The sequence below is a fragment of the Trichoderma asperellum genome, chromosome 4 (assembly GCF_020647865.1).
Source record: "Trichoderma asperellum chromosome 4, complete sequence".
NCBI classification, from domain to species: domain Eukaryota; kingdom Fungi; phylum Ascomycota; class Sordariomycetes; order Hypocreales; family Hypocreaceae; genus Trichoderma; species Trichoderma asperellum.
The window spans coordinates 3,496,567-3,516,797 of NC_089418.1; the positions used below are offsets into that span (position 1 = coordinate 3,496,567).

Consider the following 20,231-nt stretch of genomic DNA (forward strand, 5'->3'; position numbering starts at 1 on the left):
CCTGCGTCTGAAGTAGTAGCTCTTGGTCCCAGGGTCTGTGCCTGTGTCCGGTCAGCTTTTGCTTGCTGCCCGCCTAGCGGAGGCCAACGAAGCCGTGGAGATGGAAGAAAACTACTAGTATTTGGCTTGCTTGCTTTTTGCCTGCGGGTACCAACTTCCCAGGGTCTGGGATGTCTTGGAGGGAGAGACTGCGCTTGGTCTCATGTCCCGCCCTGGAGACATGATAAAGGGTCTCCCTCGACCCCTCTGGCTGCTGGGCCACGAAGTTTTTGATGCTGTGTTTTGTACAAGTTGTTTAGGTGTTTGCTTGTCAGAAAGAATCTGTCCCTATTTCTTGTTCTTGCCGAGTTGCGTCTTCTGCTATTGCTCCTTCTATTGTCCAGCAGTGATAGAAACTTCGAAGCGGGCAAGAAGTCTTCACTCGTTGGCTCTTTCCTGCACTTACACCAGACGTCACAACTACCTCTCAGTACCTCGTCACTCAAAAAAAAAAAAAAAAAATTCACCTACCAAGCACCAGTTACCCAACTATCTTTTCAACCTCGCCCCTTTACTCGACGACCGTTGTCGTACTGAGGCTGCGATTGGGATACCTTCTCCTGTTCTGCTGTGTGTGCCAATTCAAGATCAGCCACAGCTCGCAATCTTTCCAATTTCGACATCCAATTTTAATCCAGCCTGTCATTATCACCCTTCGGAGCAAGCACACGGCGCACAGCATCGCCAGGTGCCTCAGCTTGGCACATAGACACACATATCTTGCGTTACACTCGTTCCTTTGCCGGCTCAAGGAGAAGATCGGGTATCACGCACCAATCTCGCAATAGATTAGACGGTTCTATCGTATGCAAGCCGCCTGACTATCTTGCACTCACCAACTTCCAGCCACCCTTTGGCGAGCCGCTGCGGAGTGGACTTGTGGTCAGTGTGTTGGACTACCTCACTCTTGAATCACTTCTGCTTCACGTCTCGCCTCGTATGGGTCTCTATCCGCCACCTATTAATTTCGCGTCCGATGTTCCAAAATTCTGATTACACTCCTCACTTCTTCCACAAAAACTTTGCGATAATTCTATTCCCTCCATTGTCTACGACCAAAGCAAAACACAATAGCAAGGACACTCAACACATCCTTCCACTACCCTCGACACTACTCCTACCTACAACCTCTCTTTCTTTCCTTCGTTCCTTGATTCTTTCAGTCTTCCATCCTCGTCAATACGATGTCGAGCGGATTCGACCGCCTGGAGAGGCTGTTCAGCTCCAAACGCAAGGCTTCGTTGGCTTCTCTTACGGTTGCTGATTCTGGTAGCCCCCCAGCAGAGCCTCAGTTCCCTTCTCCTTCTTTCATTCGCCCGACAGCCACTCGCATGACAGCCCGAGAAGAAGTGAGCTTGCGACTTGCGACTAGCCGCTCTCCCTCTGTGCCGGACATTGTTCCTTCTCGCCTGGGCTCACTGAGGTCTCATTCTTCAAGTTCGGCCTTCAGTCGCTCACCTATTCCATCACCCTTTCTCCGTGACGCTCAGCCAGACTCTTTAGTGGCAAAGCTTCACGAGTACCAATTTCCTAGCCCACCGAACCGAGATTTGAGAGTACCTACCATCACTACGGCTTTCAATACAGTGACCACGGATAAGTCTGAGATTCCGAGCCCTCGTTCCCAATCTCCGCTTCGCCTACAGATTGCGCCTCGCGTCGACACTCCTCCATCGCCTGGCTCGGCAGATAATGGATCTTGCCGCCGCCATTCTGATCAGAGTATTAGAGTTCCATCACTTATATACAATACCCCACCAACTCCAGAAGATTCGCCCGAGATGGTACCTGTGCGAAACCTTTTGGCCGATTCTAAAATATTTGACATTGCCATCGATAAAACGATATTTGATGCATTTGAGGACCAGATCCTCCAGTCGTTTGACCACGCACCATTGAATGATTCATATAGCGACTCGTCCCCCTCTGAAGCTTCTTCAGGCAGTTCCACCTTGAGAGAGCCCGATTTCAATGACTTTTTGAATCTCAGCGACGACGACATTGCCGAATCGGCGCCTGAGACCCCTACTCCAGAATCTGAAGATGTATCTGAAAATGCATTGGTACACTCTCCGACCTCTATGGGAACTTTTATTCCTCCATTTAAGCCCACTGGCCCTTTCGATTTGATACTGACGCCTCCCCGCGCAAGTCGGCTTGCTACCGCCGCTGCTTTTGAAGCTGCCAGAATTGCAAAGAAGCATAATTTCGACCTGGTATATGTTGTGAACATTTGGCCAAGCGTGTTTCGTGGTCGATCTTTCGACACTCAGTCTCCAATCTCATGTAAGACGCCCTCGTTCGGTCGGCTCTTGGCGGCTCATGGGTTACACCAGATGGCTGAGCCACTGCAACTATCTGAATTCATGTATAACAAGGTATTGCGAGCTCAAGGATGGATCGAATATCGCAATACGGAAGCACTACCGAATGAGCACGCCCGAGGTTACGCATGTTCCTTCTATACCGGAAAGGATTCTCAACGCCGCTTAAGTGAGGGCAATAGTCCAGTTTCAGATATCCAAGTTAACCGAGGTATCATTTTTGCTGCCTATAGAAGGCCCAGAATTGGCGACTGCAAATTGGGACGCAGCTTTACTGGAGCAGAGCTTAGCTCTCTGTATGAAGATGCCGAGACTTTGGTGGAGATGTTGGTCGATATCCATGCAAGCAACCGTCGATGTCACCCGGCTTCCCACCACCACCGGCTCTGTGACGAGACTGGTCCTATGCCCATGCAGGATATTAACCTGCTGTCTTCATAAGTTGAATTTTACATAACCGTATTGTCTCTCGGAGTTACCTCTTGTTTTACAGCCATCTTATAAAAGCAAGCATGGCATATATATGTATTTTTTTTTCTTTTGTCGTTTCTATTTCTTTTCCTTGTTTTTTCCCCTTCCTCTCTGAATTTTTACATAAATCAGAAAGATGAGTCAACGATCAGATTTTTTTTTGTCAGTTTATCGTTTTAAAGATACCTATGGAGATGGTCTCTGTCACAATTGGCGTTTTCGAGATACTTTAGGCTCTCCAGCTTCCCCTCACAACACATAAAGGGGGACTTGCCTGTGGTCGGAGGAATTTTGTTTTACCCGCAACATGATGATGAGAAAATCGGAAGAGAAAATCGGCTAAAGAACAGCATTGGGGCATTTTGGGGGTATAGCCGTCGGAAGATCTTCCTGTGATGAATGGAAATGGGCGTGTATTTCGCATATATACGGCGCGTTACTGCCGCAATGGTGACTTTTAGAACACGTAATAAGGTGTAGACATTGCCTAACATTGAGGAAAATTTACAATACTGGAAAAAAGTGTACCTCTCGATTGCAAAGCCTTACGTTGACTGTAGCCATCAAGTACGTCAAAAAATGTGAGAATCCAAGAGCGCTCATTTAGACATGATGGGAATACGACGAAGTGCATGTTGGCAATTCAAAAGTCTCTTCTCGATATTCCTATATTACTCTAATTAAGTGACAAGGACATCAGTTAGTTGATTGTTTGCCATTAGTCAAAAGGGATTCTACGAAGCGATTCCACATGCCCTTTCTTCATCTCCTGAGCAGCTGCGATGCTGCTGGGCACTTTGATGCCGCAGCAATCGCCCCAACCCGTGCCATCGTGAGCCTGGCCGGTATGAACGTGGTTGGAGTGATCCTCACCGCTGTCCTCATTAGCAGCAGACGGATCTTCTTCGCTCATGCCTTCTGCGGCAGGGATGAGGGATCCAAACAGGAAATGCTGCATGACTGGTAGTTTTCCGAGCACTTCGGCGACGAACATGCGGCGCATGCCTCCGTCGATTTTGGACCATGACTTGGAGGAAGAGATGTCGTCCAGCATGGGGCTGTGCCATCGTAGGCCTTTGACTGTCTTGGTGCTGTTGACGAAATTGACTTGGCCGAGATACAAGTAGTCATCACCGAATTCTTCGACTGTGAGATCCTGGTGGATGGCGCGAGGGGTGATGTACGGGTGATGCAGAAGCTGAGAGGCGCCGAAGAGGAAAGGCAGGAACTGGTAGTCATCGAGTCCCCAAACTCCATGGGAGCCGGCCGGCTCCAAGTAATATGCCATTTGGATGACGCGCATTAGAGAGAGGTATCGAACGAAGACTCGCAGGACCAAGGCCTGAAAATCAGACCGCTGTAGGATGCCGAGCTGGTACAGGCACAATAGCCACATCATGAAGTTGAGCTCGTGCCCCGATCCATAGTCGATACGGTTTCGGTTGCCGAATGACTGGAGAAAGTAGGCAGACGCCTCAGCGGTAGCCTCGGCCTTGTGTATGCCAAGGCTTTCATGCCACGCTGGGACATTTTCACTGACAAGATCGAGGAAGCCCCTGAACGCTTTGTTGCCGAAGCGAGAGCCGCCTTGCTCGTTTGGAGGAGATTGAGAGACGAAAGCTTCTGCTTGGTCCAAAATGCTTAAGATTGCCTTGACCCCTTCACTCAGGGAGTCGTCTTTGATAACGGATTTGGGCGTATCCACCACCGATTCTGACAGGCCAAAGACCCATGCGGCGATGAGTTTATACGTTGGGGAAGCTAAGAATAAGTCGTGGTCGCTCCGTGAAAGAATGCGCCTGCTTGGAATCTTGAAGCTCCAGCCCGTCAAGTCCGGTGGCGAGGGCAGTGCTGGGGTCTGAGGAACAGGCGTTGCGTTGGCGGGGCCGGGTCTCCTTCTGCGCGGCTCGAGCTTTGGGATTCTGTCTTTGAGGTTGGGGATGCCCGAGGCCAGTGGCGGTAAAGATGCTGGCTGGGCGGGTGATTCTGATGCCATGGCGCGGTTCTGTGTGATGTGAAACGATGAGATGCTGGTGTTTTTGCGCGTGTGAGATGTAGGTGTACGTTACAGGTGATAATGAGGAATGAGGCGCTATCAAGATGGCGTAAAATCGGTCCCTGGATGTGCTACCCCACGTCACCGGTGAGCGAGAGGTCCCCACCAAGTATCCGACAGTACCTGAACCAGCAGTGGCCGGTCGCTAGAGCGGCAGCTCAAGTACCGAGACAAAAACTTTACTTTCGCAGATCGAGACTAGCAACACCAACGGCAGGCAAAATTTCAATCTTTCACATCCGCATCCAGAGGCACTTGCAGCAGCCTCACAGCTAAGCCATCTATCTTCATTTGCTGCACTTTTTTTTTTCCCCTTTCTCTTTCACACAAACACACCCAGCCATGGCTTCTCCTACGGCTGAGCTGTCACATCTCCCCAAGACAGATGGCTCCGCGAATTTTGCATACGGCGGCTACACAATCACAGCTGCCGTCAACGGACCTGTAGAGGCTCAGCGCCGGGATGAGAATCCATTCGAGGCGTTGGTGGACGTGAATGTGAGGCCGGCGGCGGGAGTTGGAGGTAAGTAGACTATTGCGGCTGAGACAAGAAGGGCGGGTGCTTTCATGGTGGGAGGATTTTCTCACGATTCATCTCTGACCTTTGGGTGTCTGCACTTTAGGAACTGGTGAGCGCCAGCTGGAGGCTATCCTGCAGCCAGCTCTACGACATCTCATTCCGGTCAGGAATTTCCCCAGATGCGTGATTCAGGTTACTCTCCAGGTCATGGAGACGCCTGAGAATGCCTATGTGAATCCCAAGGTGATGCAGCCTCGACTAGTAAGTAATTAATCTTGGCTGTTTGAGAGTTGATCTCATCTCACGTTCATCGACACAGAATCTCGGCATCATCCCAGCTCTTTTACACGCCGCTATCCTGGGGCTTCTAACAGCAGCAGTTCCCATGAAGACGGTGGCTTCAGCAACGTGCCTGGTAATTACAGATGCTGATGGCAGCAGCGTCAAGGTAGACCCGACGCCAGCGGAGATTGACCAAGCGAGATCCGTCCACGTGCTGGGCTTCACGGCTGGCCGCGACCTTTTGCTCGCCGAGAGCGAGGGCTCCTTTTCAGCAGACGAGTGGGCCACAGTCCTCCAGACGGCGGAAAAGGTTTGCTGCCGCAGCCAGGAGGCTGGAGGCGATGCGGAAATGGGAGGCTACGGGGCTGAATCCGAGAATGTGCAACAGTTTATGCGCTCCGTCTTGGAAGCGAAGGCAGCGGAAGGTCTCCACTGGAGGTGAAGTATCTACTGGTGTCGATATATCACTTTTCTCTCTCTCTCTAATTTCTTTTTGCGCCGGATCATTGGCTCCCCTTCTCATCACCACCGGCGCCAGTTGAACAAAAAAAAAACGAGACGGTGATATCTATTCTCGTATCTTGGCAGCGGTGCGAATTTATCCTGGCCTAGGTCGGTAATTCGCAGGTGATTCGTGGAAACGGGCCTTGTTAGCAAGGTGCCATCACATCACATACATGACAAAACCGGCATAGGAAACAGTAGGTGCAGAAGCGATGGAACTAGCCAGCTATAAACGCTGCTGAGACGAGACGGGTGGCGCTATTGGATTTGTGATGAGCCTGGCATAGAGGCGGCGCCATTCCTAAGAGATGCCACGCAGAAGCGAGTCAGCTGCGTTGATACACCAGCTCGCTTAATCTATATTAATTTGCAATGCTCGGATATGGGTGACGACGTGTCGAATGAAAGAGGGTGTGTTGGGATAACAGGCTGAATTCTCATGATGATGAAGAGACTTGTTACAAATTACATATTAGTATTAAAGAAGTGTATACAAGAAGAAAGCAGCATGGATAGCGGGAGAAAACAACGGAATCTGCAAAATGACGCACTAGAATAAGATGTACTCTTTCTTCTCTTTCCTCTCTTTTCTCTTGTATATTTGCCGTGGCCAAATATAGACGGGCTTTCGGATATGCGGGTTTATTTTTGTAACAGCCCCTGAAATGCTTGCAGGTGTGAAACGCTGTTTTGGCCACCAGCGGCAGCGCTCGTTGACAACTTCACAGCATTGCTGTAGCGATTTGACGCAGTAGGTCACATGTACCTGCAAATACTAATCTCTGTTTTGATATCTCCCATCTGGGACAACTAGGTACATTTTTCGGGAGGCTTGTCGATTGCTTGTACATTCTGCTGCTACCATTACTACTAGCCAGCATCATCTCTAGTACTGACTTGTATGCAGACTTTAAAATTCACTAGACGCCATGTGGTATTTTGTTTCTACCTAAAGTTAAAAGAGACTCCCAGTGTAAGATTGCAATGCCCTAATTCAGGCACCGTGGTGAAGGCGTGTTGCTCCAACGACAAGAGTTGCCGACCAACAACCGAATCCGGTCACAAACAACCTTCTAGAAAACCAATGGTAGATTCCCCACGTGTCTAGACCCCCCAACGTCATTCATCCCGTAAAGAATACATGTTTGCTCAACACAGCTCTGATCCAGATGCCGCGTCTACTTTTGGAGTCCATCGGCAATGTAATGAAACTGCACTTCCATAGCGAGCCAGCTGCATAAGTTCAATCCGGCAGGATATCTCTCCCCCATACTCTGAAACCAGTTACCTGTAGATGCGGAACACCAAGCATGGGGGGTTTGGTGAGACTGCCAAGCCGCCGCACTATCAAACACGGGCGGGTATCTGGCATGGAGTACCAACCCCGTATTAATACCTGTGCCTATGCGCGCGGTGACATGGGCATTTCGCCTCTCCAGGGCCTTTTTTTTCTCCGCAGGTCGAGGATTAATAGCAGCGTAGCATTTGGGGGTGAGCTCCCGGAAATAGCACTTATCTGATTGTGCGCGCAATACTACTCACCTACATGCTACCTACTGTAGTACTACTACCTAGTAATATCACTAGATAATTATACCTACCTAGTAGTAGCAATGCTACTATTGGAAACTAGTAGCTGGTAGCTGTGAGCTCCAATATGACAGTTTAATTGCCGGGCAGCAAAGCGCGGGCCAGGCGTCTCAGAAGCTCGGTATCCCTGGCGGTTTACCTGCAGGTACCAGGCCCCCTCATACAAATCTGCGTGCGAGCCAAAGTACACGGGGTGGCGGGCGGCACGCACCGCAAAACGCATCCCCTGAAAAAACCGAAGGAAAAGAGAGTTGAAAAGAGAAACGAGGGAAAAGAGGAGCGGTGCGCATTGAAGGCCTCTGTTTCGCTGCCATCGCCAACGCCAGATGTTTCTGAGCAGGGAGCTGCTACCCGGCTAGCGACACAGCTAGCTCCTCCGTGATGACAGCTGCATCAATTACGGAGGGAGATGTGATGGCCGATGGGAGCTGTGATGGCAGCTGGGGATTCTTAGCGGTTAGAGATTCTGCGATGCCGCGACTGTGCAGTTATATAAGACTCGTGGCGTCGAAAACTGCCTCTCCCGTTTGTTGGCACGCATCGACGTTGAGTATAATCTTTGGTTGGAGTCGCAGTGCCGGAAGCAGAGCTCTGGAAGTTCTCGCGTGTCTCTTTTTTGTTTCTTCTTCTTCCTTTAATCACTGCATTTTCTCCATTCTTTTCTTCTTTCATTTAATTCTCCTCTCTTCTGTTCAATTTTCTTTTTTTCTGATTCTTTCCTTTTTCCATCTGCTTCTCCACTAGCAAGACCAGGCGTCGGCTCGTTCTTTCCCCCTGCTCTTTGTGTCACGAGATATCTTGTCTCTGATCTGCTTGAAGTGGCGGTGATTTTTTCTTATTTCATCTCCTCAGCCCTCGCTCGCTCTGCCTGCTGCAACCCAAGTGCCTCCATTTGCCTGCTTCATCTTTGCTTGCACTACAGCTGGTCTGTTGCAACCTCGCTTCTTGGTCAGCATCCTCGACAAGCAACAACACCGACATAGTCGTCATCCATAATCATCCCGAGTCAAGTCAGCTGGATCTGCTTGGAGCCCGTCCAGTCCAGCGCTTGCGTTGAAAGAGGTAAAGCCCACGCCCGGTCGTTGCGGAGAAGCTGTAGCTGAACTGGCAGTAGTCTAGAAGGCCCAGACGACGACAAATCCTCGACTCCAAAACAGAAAGTGCAACGTGGGTACATCTAAGCAATATTGCGAATCCCAATTCGAGTCTCCGCATCTCGCGCTGCTTCATAATTCGCCCCCGACGCTTCCGCTAGAGCCTTAGCGCGCTTGGCTACTGCGTCGCATTGCCCTTTTGCAGATTACGCAAGGGGATTGATTGATTTATCCAGCATCGCTGCTTGATGTAAGCAAAATCCCTGGGCTGCTGCGACCTCAGTGCATTTCCCTTTTTAGAAGCGCCGGGCCGCAGCCAGTCAATGGCCTTTCGCTGCGGGAAGTCTCTGCTTACAACGTTCTACAGCGTTCTACGGAACACGGGATCCCGGGACAAAGTCTGCGCTCATCCCGGAATTTACTGCCCACCCTCCACTAAGCCCGTGGTTGATAATCCCACTGCCTACCGCTACAGCGCGCTGTAACCGCACTACCGCTCGCTATAGTAATCATGGACGGCACTGTTTCGCCTCGGACCGACCTCCACCCTTCCCCCGAAAGCAACGGCGGACTCGAGTCGCAGGACCGCCCTGCCTCGCTACTCTTGGCTAAGTCCGACGACATATTTGACCGCCGCCCCAAGTCCTCGTCCGGCATTCACAATCTGTCCGTCAACGTCACCAAGGCCGCTCGATATGAACTTGAGTCGAACATCCCCTCTACCGCTATCCCATCACTAGGTGGCTCTGGTGCCTCGGATTTTTCCGTTACTTCTGTCGTTATTTCACCAGCAGAGCCCTCGGCCGTGGCGTCGCCTAAGACCGCCATTTTCTCAACAACTACGGGTTCCAGCCAACCCCAGCAGGAAGCGCAACCGCAGGCGCAACAGCAACGCGAAGCTTATCAAGCAGCCGCGTCGCATGAGCTTGTTCCCCGCCAAACTATCCTGAAGGCCCTCGCATTTACAAATTCTTCCGTCTCTCGTCCCAAGAAACCAGAGGCACTTTCGTTCAACAACATGTTATTCCCTCACGGTGGCAACGGCGGCTCCTCGTCCGCCGCCGCCAGCCCCCAGCAACTCGCAGATGCGCTCCAAGATCTGGCCAAGAAGCGATCCACCCCAACCACAGCAATTAGCAACCTGCTATCGCCATGTTTCTACCACCAGCGGTTTGACGATGCTGTAGACATTGACAAGGTCCTCGAGGAGATCAAGAACGATGAGTCCATGTCACATTCGCGCTTGGTCCAAACTGCGACGAGCGTGCGCGAAGTCTCCAAGCAGCTTCAGCGACGCCCCATCAAGCAAGCCGTGCGCAACGTCATGATTGTTACCAAGGCCCGCGATAACCAACTTGTCTACCTCACACGGGAGCTGGCAACATGGCTCTTGCAAACCCCTCGGTATGGATCTGATGTCGGAGTTAACGTCTACGTCGATGCCAAGCTACGCAACTCGAAACGCTTTAATGCGGCAAGCATCGTCGCTGGAGATGCGCGATTTGAAAACATGCTCAGATATTGGACCCCAGATTTGTGCTGGAGCCAGCCTGAGAAGTTCGACCTTGTCCTTACCCTCGGAGGCGACGGTACTGTCCTCTTCACCTCATGGCTCTTCCAGCGTGTGGTGCCCCCTGTCCTCTCATTCAGCCTGGGCAGTCTTGGCTTCATGACCACTTTTGAGTTTGAACACTATAAAAAGCACCTGAACCGAGTCATGGGCGATGATGGTATGAAGATTAATCTGCGCATGCGTTTCACCTGCACTGTTTATAGACAGGGATCCAACGGTAGCCCCATGGACGAAGGAGAGCAGTTCGAGGTCCTCAATGAGCTTGTCATTGACCGTGGCCCATCTCCTTACGTCTCGAACCTTGAACTCTACGGAGATGACGAGCTCCTGACTGTGGTCCAAGCTGATGGCTGCATTTTCTCTACACCTACCGGCTCGACAGCCTACTCTCTTTCTGCTGGAGGCTCTCTCGTCCACCCTGACATCCCCGCCATTCTCCTGACTCCCATCTGCCCTCACACTCTCTCCTTCCGACCAATGGTCCTCTCCGACACCATGGCACTCCGCATTGCCGTGCCACGCAACTCTCGAGCCACTGCCTACTGTGCTTTCGACGGCAAGGGCCGTGTCGAGCTCAAGCAGGGCGACCACGTTACCATCACTGCCTCGCAATATCCCTTCCCTACCGTCACTCGAACTGACACTGAGTGGTTCGACAGCGTCAGTCGCACTCTGCGATGGAACGTCCGCGCTGCAGCTCAGAAGCCTTTTGATGCGTCTGGCATCTCCCCCTCTGGCGAAGCGGAAGACGATGACAGCTGGGATATTGACACCGACAGCGCTTATTATGCTAGCGAAGAGGGCAGCACTGCAGCCAGCCCTATCAGGAGGCAGATGAGCATGCTGGGCATGTGATTACTACAGATAGACACATGCTTTTCTTGATCCCCCCATTTACACATACATGAGCGTGTCTTGTCAAGCTTTTTTTTTTTCTTTTGGTTGCTTTGTTGCGCCCTTATTGGTCACCTTTGCTGAACATCTAGATGTAGATATGTTGGGAGTTTTTAGGAGTTAAGAGTATGAATGGGGGGCTCCCTTCTTTGGACGCTGCCCCCCCTCTGGGTTCTCTTTGGTTCTGTTTTTACGACGATATAGTCTAAAGCTTAGAGTAGATAGCTAGACACACGGCTTGAGCAAAAAGATCTTGAGCAGCTTGAGATACAAAGATAACTTGCGAAATATTTATTCGCACAAATATTTTCAAAGCAGATTCTAATTTCTCTAACTAAACATTGTTGTTGTTCATTGGCGTGCTCTGCAAAAAACCAACGTAGACAGAACAATACTGGTTGTTTTTTTCTCTCTCTTCCCACCAGTAGGCCGTTCCATCCATAATACGCCCATTGAAATATGCTATATCCCCTCCACCTGATTAAATGGCAATCAGCTCCATTTGCTTGCGATGCACGAAATCCTCCTTTCCCCCAAGAAAAGATTTCCAGAGATAATCGATTTTTTTGCAAACCAGTCGCAAGCCCATAAAACATTCCAAACACACAAAAAAAGCACGAGTTGCCTCCCAGGTTTGTCAGTATCCCGATCTATCCAGCAAAATTCATTCCAGTCTCTTAATCCAAGAGAACAAAAGCCGGGAAGGAAAGAAAAAATAATAAAATGTTAATAAATAATAGGTAGGTTTTTCACCATGCTCAAAAGACAAATGAGAATTATCAAAAGTCGTCAAGGGGAAGAAGAAAAACAAAAAGGAGAGGGGAAATGTCTCATTCTCGCCCCCCGCTGATACAAGGAAATCTTTTTTTTTCCTTTAAAAAAAAAGTCATGTCTTCGTAGAAAAACAAAGAAAACGATGCTCAAATGAAGGTGTCCGTGTGTCCGAAATTCCTGGGTGTATGCTCCTTTATCCCTTTTCTTTTCTTTTCTTCTTTTCTTTTTTTTTTTTTTGGTTCTGTGCATAGGCGATTTACCTCCAAGCGCCTTGGCTCAGAGACAGTAGGCCTGCGACACAGTCCATGTCGCCCTTTTTGCTGGGGCTGACCTCGCCACACATGAATCTGCTTACTTCATCATCCCGTGAAGGCTCTGACTTGGGTTCCAGATCTGCCAAAGTGTGAATCCCCGTCTTGACAGGTGAACGAGCCTCGGACGGCACAGTGTTAGAACGCATCAGGAATGCTGGGCTCTTTCGACCCTGCAGCACTCGACCGATTCGTCTGGCACTCTGTGATCTGATGGGACTGCTGGGCGGTATCTGTCGACGGCCCTCTGCAGAGCTTCCATCACGTCTGGGGCTCCAGTTCTCCTTGTCTGAGTCAGACGGGGAAACAAGCATGGAGACATTCATCTTTGCATGGCAGGATTCTCGTGACTTTTCATCACTAACCCAACAAGTCTCTAGACGAGCAACACTGGAACTAGTGCGATTGAGCCTAGGCTTCTTGATTTGGCGAGAGCGCGCGAGCTTTGTCAGCGATAATGCATTGCGCTTAGCAGTGTTGGGCTGCAAGATACTGCTGGTGGAACGGAGCAAGCTAATGGCGGCGATGGCAGAGCCGCTGGACTCATGCTCGGCCTGAGCCGTTAGCTCATCCCGGGTCTCAGAATCGGCACACAGCTCCCAAGCATGAACATCACGAGAGCGGCCACGAACAAGGTGTGGTGGGAGTGAGTTGGTCAAGGCTGAGATGGGTGGCAAAGTGACAGCGGGGAGTGCACTATGGCTACGCTGAAGGCTCCGTCGGTACGACAGAGACGGTAGAGTAGACGAAGGTCTTGATGGAGTTTCACGGATCGGCGAGGATTCGTTGTTGGGCACCAACTCAGCCTTGCCTTCAAGAGAGAGGGACAGACGCATATGCGACTGAGGTGCTCCAGATGTATTAGACGAGCAAGAGGAAGGGTAAAAGGGGTCGAACCTAATGCAAGGGTTAGTATATAACAAGGTAAGTTGAACAAGGCACATTATTATGGCAGACAACTTACTTGTAGGAGTTATCACGAGAGAGAGGTGTGGTGTATGTGTTGCCCAGGTTCCATCGGTTTGCAAGATAGCCGACGGAGCTGCTGGAGAAGGACTGAGAGGGATGATTGGCATCCTCTTGCGAGGATGGGAACATTTGTCGCTGCGGTGTTACATGCGGCTGGCTACTTGCAGAGAAAGGCTGAGAGGCATATCGCGATGCGGGCGTAGCGTGCATCGTCTCGCCAGCACCGTGGGGAGGGTGCGCATGTATCGGGCTGGTGGGAAGATGAGGCGGTGATGTAGGAGAATGGTCGACATGAGCCTGAGAGTGGTCGGAGGGATAGAAGGCCGATGGGTCCAGCTCGACGACGATGCTGCGGGAGGTGATGGGGTCCGACGTGATGTTGTGCATGCCACTGAAGCGCAGAGCCGCCAGCTCCTGCGGCGACAGCGGACGGGATTTCCGCCTATCGTTTTGTCTTCGGTTCTGGAACCAGATCTAATTCGGTGAGGCCCATGTCAGCTTTTGTGTTTGTGTTTGTCTTTGGGCATAAAAGGTTGCATAAAGGTTTAATTGGTTTGCATCCGGAGACGCGTTTGGGCCCCCCAGATCCTGGCACGGGTTCAAGGGCTGACAGGGCAATTTTAAAGCGCACGACATACCTGAACTTCCTTTTCATTAAGTGAGACGCGGTTTACGATCTCAAGACGCGCCTGCTTGTCGGGCTTGGGGTTGATGGAGTATGCCTCTTCGAGGATCATCTTGTCCTTGGTGCTAGTAGTCGCAACAACACGACATGTTAGCTTGCTCTCAGAACACGCTTGTTTTGGGTCAATTGAAACCAATTTCAAGCAGCCAATGGTCGCCAATCGCCCCCCGACAGAATCAATCAAAATCAAAAGCTTCAAATACATGGACATACGCTGTTCTCTTTCTCTTGCCCTTGGGGTGTTTATCTGTAGTGGGGGATGAGATGGCGGGGAGCGCGCTCTGGGCCAGGCCGGGAATGGGCTCAGAGGTTCGCACAGGAGACGGTGAGCTGACATGCCGCAGATGCTGCTGGCGAAGCTCCTGCTGATGCTGGTGATCAAGATCAGCCATGCTGGAGGGCGGCGTGAGCGGACTGGACATGACGGTGGAAGAGAGAGAGTGTGTGTGTTTTTGTTGTTATTGTTTTGGTCTAAGAGGCGCCTAGGCTAGAGGCATTACTCTCGATGAGCTTGGAGAGCAGATGGAAGAGGATTAGGGGGGGAGGAGAAGGATTAAAGATCAAGATAAAGAAAACGAGAGAACTGGAGCCCCGACCAGGAGTAGAGCCAAGGGGAAGAGGCAGATGCGTGGAAGAGAAAATACAAGAAACGACGTGTAGCGAGAAACGACGTGGTAAGGTGCTGAGTGTTTGTGGAGGTGCAGGAGGCGGTGGGAATTGGGTAGGTACATGGAGCTCCAGTTGCATCGGCAAGGCGATTAGGTGCAGTACATGGGGGGCCGGTACTGCTACTTGCCATGGACAGCGCATAGTACAGCATGTTACAGCACGCACAGCACGCACCACAGGCGGTCCCCTGGCACGCTGGAGCCCTGTGGCCCGGTGGCGCCCGGAGGGGGGGAGTGACTGGCTACCGGGGTTTTTTTGCCCAAGGTCTCAGCGCGGCTGGTAGCAGTACTCGGGCCACTGTAGCGGCGGCACGCTGTCAAGTCACCCATCTAAAAAAGGCGGCCCCCCTACTAGTACCAGGTGGTAGCTCTATTTGCGACTGAACATTGGATTGATGTTCTAAACAAAAATTAAAGAGAGGAAAAAAAAGTTAAGGCTTGAGCCGCGTGCAAATCACGTCGCGCGCCTGGCACTGGCATGTCCAAATGGGGAAACATTGTTAACACGCGTAGCACGTGCAAGGGGTCCAACGCTGCCATCCCATCAATCTCTTTTCTCTTTTATTGATCATTTCCTTCTTCTGGCTGTTCTACTTGTTTTGGCTGTAGTGTTCCCAATACTACCCTTTATTTCATTTTATTTTTTTTCCTTCTTCTGGCCATTGACACACCCCTGTTCGGAGCAACGCACAATGCAGAGTACAGCTCTCGTTTGGGCAATGTAGAAAAGCGAAGAAAAAAGAACAGCCGACCCATGCAATAGAAGGCCAGGATGACCAGGATGCCTTGGCCAGCGAACGCATGAGAGGCGTACACGATACCTTGCTTGCTGAGTGCTTGCATGGTCCCCGCCCAAGCGTTCTTGCTGCTTTAGTCTTGGCGACTTGCATACCTGATGCTACCACCCAGAACTGCTAACTTCGCATTGGATGCTTGGGTATTGTCTCGACTAGTGTCAGCCGTGAGTGCGACTACAGGTTCCTAGTGCTGCTCCGTTAGCTGGTAGTGCAAGAATGCGCTGCTACAGCGGTGGAAGTTGGTTTGTTTACTTTTGGCCGCATCGGGCTCGCCGTCGGTAGTATGGAAAGTAGCAGCAGTAAACAAAACAGCAGATTCTATCATGGCTGTGCCGCACCGCAAATGCCCAATGCTGATCCATCACACGAGTAATGGAGCAGGGCATTATTAAGCTGTGCAGCGTGGCTTCTCTCTCTTCTCACTGCCAGCTGCTGCTAGTCATGCCATCCACGGATGATGCTGTATCACAGGCACATACCCAGTAGGCAGATCGTGTCGTCGACACCGCTGTCGCTTAATGGAGACCGCCATGCAAGCACTCCAACGTGTACTCGATAGCTTCCCTCGACTCAGGCCATTGCCTCAACTAGCTGCTGCTGCTGCATCCGCTATACTGTACTTACAAACACCAAAAGGGCTTGCCTGGTGGATCGACCTAGCGCCCAGCCCCCCCGTTTTAGAGCCGCCACGTTGTGCGTTGTAATATGTAGGCAAATGTATGAGCACGCATATATGGAGTAGTCCAAGCAGCATCCAGCATCCACCAAGCCTTGGCTGTCTGGCTATCTGTATCTGAGCAAAGGGTACATGTAAATTGGAAGTATGATCCAAGGCAGTATGTATTATGTATTGGGTTATAATAGTAATTAATATCTTTTGTTACTACTACTAGTAGTACCGCAGTAGGTAGTACTCTAGGCTCTATTCTCTCTCACACTCACGCTCCATCAGCCTCCCATCTCTCTCACGTCTCTCACTCTCTCACACACGCGCGCATATTCTTGACCGCCTTCTCCAGCTAACCTCCCTAAGCATTTCTCCGTCCTGGCTACTACCTTGCCGTGCAGGGTGGCTACATATTCGTAGTACATGCCGGTGGCCATTGGCCTATCATATTCCAGCTGCTCCTCCAACCTCTTCAACAGTAAGGCAGATGTGCCCAATTGTGATGCGTTGGCCTCGGCAGATTCGCCCAGCCTAATCTATGTACGATTAATTGAATGCTTGTTTTGTCTCCCTTTCCGCCTTTTTGGCCACTGCTGCTCTCTCTCGTTTCGGCTTCGTCGCAAACGTTCCCTACCCTGCTGCACATCTCCACTTCCTCCGCCTCTTCCCAATCATCCATTGCCTCTCGTCCTTTCTCCGGACCGTTGCAGCAAGTCTAGCCATCCATCTCCAACTTACAACCGACTCTAAAAACAAGAAGCAAAGAATACCGAAACTCTCGAGTTCCAGCCAGTATTAAAGCTTCACTTACCCGTAATAAGACAAAGATTTATCAAAACATGTCAATTTCCGCTTCCCAGCCGGTCAACAGCTCCCAATCGTACATGTAACATGTATGCAGTTATAAACCTCTAAAGCTACTCCCACATATCATACCTGGTATACCTACTTGCTGCTTTTTCCCTTCCACCCCAATTTGCTACCTCAACCATACATACTCGTACATATACAACACACGCTTCCCATGTTACATGTAGTACGTGTCAAAGGGCCTGGCCACCTGCTTCTACATGCGTCTTGCATCCCGCATGTCCCCCCATCAATCCCCCAGCCACAACAATTTGGCCCTCTTTCTTCACCGCAGTTGACGGGAAAAAAACGACTAGCCAGCGCAGGGCCAACAGGAGCACAGCCTATGGAGCCTTGACAAGCCCCATCCACATCTGCCCAACGTTCTTCGTCTATTCTAGGTTTCTGTTCGGGCTAACATTCTATCTTCATCTCTCTGTCCGTCAAGTGGTTCTGCATATGTGTACAGTGTCTGCTCCATACCTGCCTGAGTTTCTGCAACATATTAGTAGTACCTACTTAGTAGGCGAGATGCTATAGACAGGGGTAGGTGGTGCATGCCGGGCTACTTGCTCGTCGTTAGTATGGAGTACCATTACGGAGCCCATACGAGTACATACATGAATGCGTTGTCCGGCATGCATTCCGAGAAATCTGGATGTCTCGCTGGTCTTGCGTTAAGCCTACGAGCACGGAGCAGCATGAGACAGAAAGTCAAGTCTATAATAATACTAATCCTAATACTAATATGTATCAGCAGCGACAATCGAACAGGGTCATCAAGTACTGATACCACGCAACAACAGCTAACCAAAACGCCTGTTTCTTGCATATTTTGATATCTGCACATGTGATGTATGCTTACATGGCCTAGCCTTACACTTTTTTCACCTGGTGGGTGTGTGGTATTAGCCAGTAAAAGGCAAATACTTTATACTAGATCCAAGTAGGCCCTTAGTAATAGGTACCGGGTAACTTGGTAGGTTGTCATGCAGCCCTGGATTTACATATCTACTGCTAGTAGTAGTTCGTAGCTTATACCTTGTTTTTACTTCACCGTCATGTCCATTGGAACGAGAACAATAGTTAGAATGGTAATGTGGTATGAAATAGGTGTCTTTAATATAAAAAAAGTCTAGCTAGGTTAGGTTTTGCCGCAGCTCCCTGCGGCGACGCCTCAATAATCTACCCCAAACGAGGTACCAAGGGTATAGCCTTGCCCTCTCCGATCAAGCTCCTGTGAACCCGGAAATTTCCTTCCTTTATCATAAACGGTCATTCCAGCTGCCGATGGCCAAATTCCCAAGTAATCCGGGATGTCCCAGCATTGATTGTCAAACAAAACACTTTTGTCGCCGTCGCGCGAGTCGTTTACAGATCATCGTCAGACAGCTCACCAGGAAGGGGCATGGCTGCGGCGTCGTCCATCTCCTTCTTGTACTGAGCCAGGAGAGCCTCGTCGACCTGGGCGGTGGGGGGAGCCAGAGCAGGGGCGGCAACGAACTCCTACATTGAAATACAGTCAGCGCATGTTCATGGGGTGATTTCTTTTTCTCTGCATATTAGACGGTACGAACCAGCTGGGGGTTGCCAACCAGCTTGCGAGCGAGCCACAGGAAGGGCTTCTCGAAGTTGTAGTTGGACTTGGCGGAGATGTCGTAGTACTGAAGGTTCTTCTTTCGGTGGAAGGTGATGGTCTTGGCCTTGACCTTTCGCTCCTTGACGTCGACCTTGTTACCGCACAGGACAATGGGGATGTTCTCGCAGACGCGGACGAGATCACCTAGAATCAACGAGTTAGAAAGTTTTGACGTGTTTCTCGATAGATGGGATGAGACATACGGTGCCAGTTGGGGACGTTCTTGTAGGTGATACGGGAGGTCACATCGAACATAATGATACCGCACTGGCCGTTGATGTAGTAACCATCACGAAGACCACCAAACTTCTCCTGACCAGCAGTGTCCCAGACGTCGAACTGGATCTGACCGTAGTTCTGGTAGCAGCATTAGCATATGGACGGCGGATACCGATTCGCGGCGGGGGCGTATTTGGGACTCACGGTGGTGAAACCAAGGGGGTGAACCTCGACACCGAGGGTGGCCATGTACTTCTTCTCAAATTCACCAGTCAAGTGTCGCTTGACGAAGGTAGTCTATCGCGTCAAAGCCATCGTTAGCGGGGACATCGATGCCAAGGCTGATATCGCCAAAGGTAGAGGTGAAAAAAAAAATATCGTCGTTCGCCACACGTCAGGTGGAAAGCGTCGCTTTCGGTCCCTTTTGCACGCGACGTCGATTGAAGGCCAGGACCCAAGAATTAACACACCTTGCCGGTACCACCATCGCCGACAAGCACAAGCTTGAAGGTAGGAGTCTGTTGCTCAGCCATACTGGAAGGCTCGAGTGATTAGCGACGAGCGTGTGGTGATGTAAACAGGCGGGGTCCTGCGAGATGGCGTTAGTCTGCTAGATTTCCAGTTTTAATCAAAAGTGACGGTTCGTTCTGGCAAGTACACGTCTAAAACAGCCAGCAGCTCACAGACTCGGACGAGCAGAGCAAAGCAGAGGAGCGAAAAAAGTGATGTGTTGGGCGCATACCTGGTGGGTTGTGGATGACGCGAGGATGGTGTGGACGTCGAAAACTTGCACCAGACAGTCTTTGACCTGAGTTCTTTTGAAGGCGGCGGGGAACTGGACAAGGGGAGCAAGGCCTGCCTCCCATCATCAAGCGAAAAATTCAGTCGCCAGGGGTGGGCTAATCGCACGTGACATCACCGCTATCTGCTGGGAGCGAGACCTTGCTGGGAGCCCCTCCCTGCCTTTTTTTTTCTTCTAATTTTTTTTTCTGCCAGCAGGGAGGCGAGAATCGCTGGCGGTCGAAGCTGGTGCTAGGCGCTCCAGGCTGCCTTGCACGCCGACCGCCTACCTGTTTTGGGACCCAGGACCCCATCCATTGATTCTGGTTTGTTCTCTGTACTTCGTAGCGCAAATCTCTGATGCTGCCCTGCATTGCTGCTGCAGGTGCCTAGGAGGCCGTTTTTCAGCGCTGCCTCAGGTCCCAAGGAATGTGCGGTGTACGATATTACAGAGCACAGCGCTACCACTGTAGTTACAAGCGCGCCTGCTCTTTGGTACAGGTAGGTTGTCTGGTTAGGTGCAGCC

At 50.8% G+C, this 20,231-nt stretch overlaps 7 protein-coding genes across 7 annotated transcripts; 4 read left to right on the top strand and 3 right to left on the bottom strand.

The window, feature by feature from the left end:
* Positions 1-364: 364 nt before the first annotated feature.
* On the top strand, positions 365-3,474 carry TrAFT101_007530 (uncharacterized protein). Its single transcript, XM_024906865.2, has one exon. It carries the CDS (start codon positions 1,224-1,226, stop codon positions 2,802-2,804), a length of 1,581 nt encoding a protein of 526 aa, XP_024759370.1. The 5' UTR covers positions 365-1,223; the 3' UTR covers positions 2,805-3,474.
* RRD2 (Serine/threonine-protein phosphatase 2A activator 2) lies at positions 3,421-6,000 on the bottom strand. The gene has a single exon (XM_024908461.2). The coding sequence runs from the start codon at positions 4,828-4,830 to the stop codon at positions 3,553-3,555; it is 1,278 nt and encodes a 425-aa protein (XP_024759369.1). The 5' UTR covers positions 4,831-6,000; the 3' UTR covers positions 3,421-3,552.
* On the top strand, positions 5,116-6,837 carry TrAFT101_007532 (uncharacterized protein). The gene is made up of 3 exons (XM_024900456.2): positions 5,116-5,413; positions 5,514-5,671; positions 5,730-6,837. The coding sequence occupies exons 1-3, from the start codon at positions 5,233-5,235 to the stop codon at positions 6,132-6,134; spliced, it is 744 nt and encodes a 247-aa protein (XP_024759368.1). The 5' UTR covers positions 5,116-5,232; the 3' UTR covers positions 6,135-6,837.
* Positions 6,838-8,167: 1,330 nt separating this feature from the next.
* On the top strand, positions 8,168-8,530 carry TrAFT101_007533 (uncharacterized protein; the record flags this gene model as incomplete). The annotated part of the gene is made up of 1 exon (XM_066128074.1): positions 8,168-8,530. One exon carries the CDS (start codon positions 8,168-8,170, stop codon positions 8,528-8,530), a length of 363 nt encoding a protein of 120 aa, XP_065984189.1.
* Positions 8,531-9,391: 861 nt separating this feature from the next.
* Positions 9,392-11,308, top strand: TrAFT101_007534 (uncharacterized protein; the record flags this gene model as incomplete). Its single annotated transcript, XM_024900511.2, has 1 exon — positions 9,392-11,308. The coding sequence occupies one exon, from the start codon at positions 9,392-9,394 to the stop codon at positions 11,306-11,308; it is 1,917 nt and encodes a 638-aa protein (XP_024759367.2).
* Positions 11,309-11,514: 206 nt separating this feature from the next.
* Positions 11,515-14,958, bottom strand: TrAFT101_007535 (uncharacterized protein). The gene is made up of 4 exons (XM_024900561.2): positions 14,300-14,958; positions 14,040-14,151; positions 13,397-13,875; positions 11,515-13,329 (listed from the first exon to the last, which is right to left on the bottom strand). Exons 1-4 carry the CDS (start codon positions 14,506-14,508, stop codon positions 12,378-12,380), a joined length of 1,752 nt encoding a protein of 583 aa, XP_024759366.2. The 5' UTR covers positions 14,509-14,958; the 3' UTR covers positions 11,515-12,377.
* Positions 14,959-18,153: 3,195 nt separating this feature from the next.
* Positions 18,154-19,820, bottom strand: TrAFT101_007536 (uncharacterized protein). Its single transcript, XM_024908460.2, has 6 exons — positions 19,668-19,820; positions 19,396-19,514; positions 19,130-19,222; positions 18,910-19,063; positions 18,645-18,850; positions 18,154-18,573 (listed from the first exon to the last, which is right to left on the bottom strand). Exons 2-6 carry the CDS (start codon positions 19,456-19,458, stop codon positions 18,439-18,441), a joined length of 651 nt encoding a protein of 216 aa, XP_024759365.1. The 5' UTR covers positions 19,459-19,514; positions 19,668-19,820; the 3' UTR covers positions 18,154-18,438.
* Between the last annotated feature and the right edge of the window lie 411 nt (positions 19,821-20,231).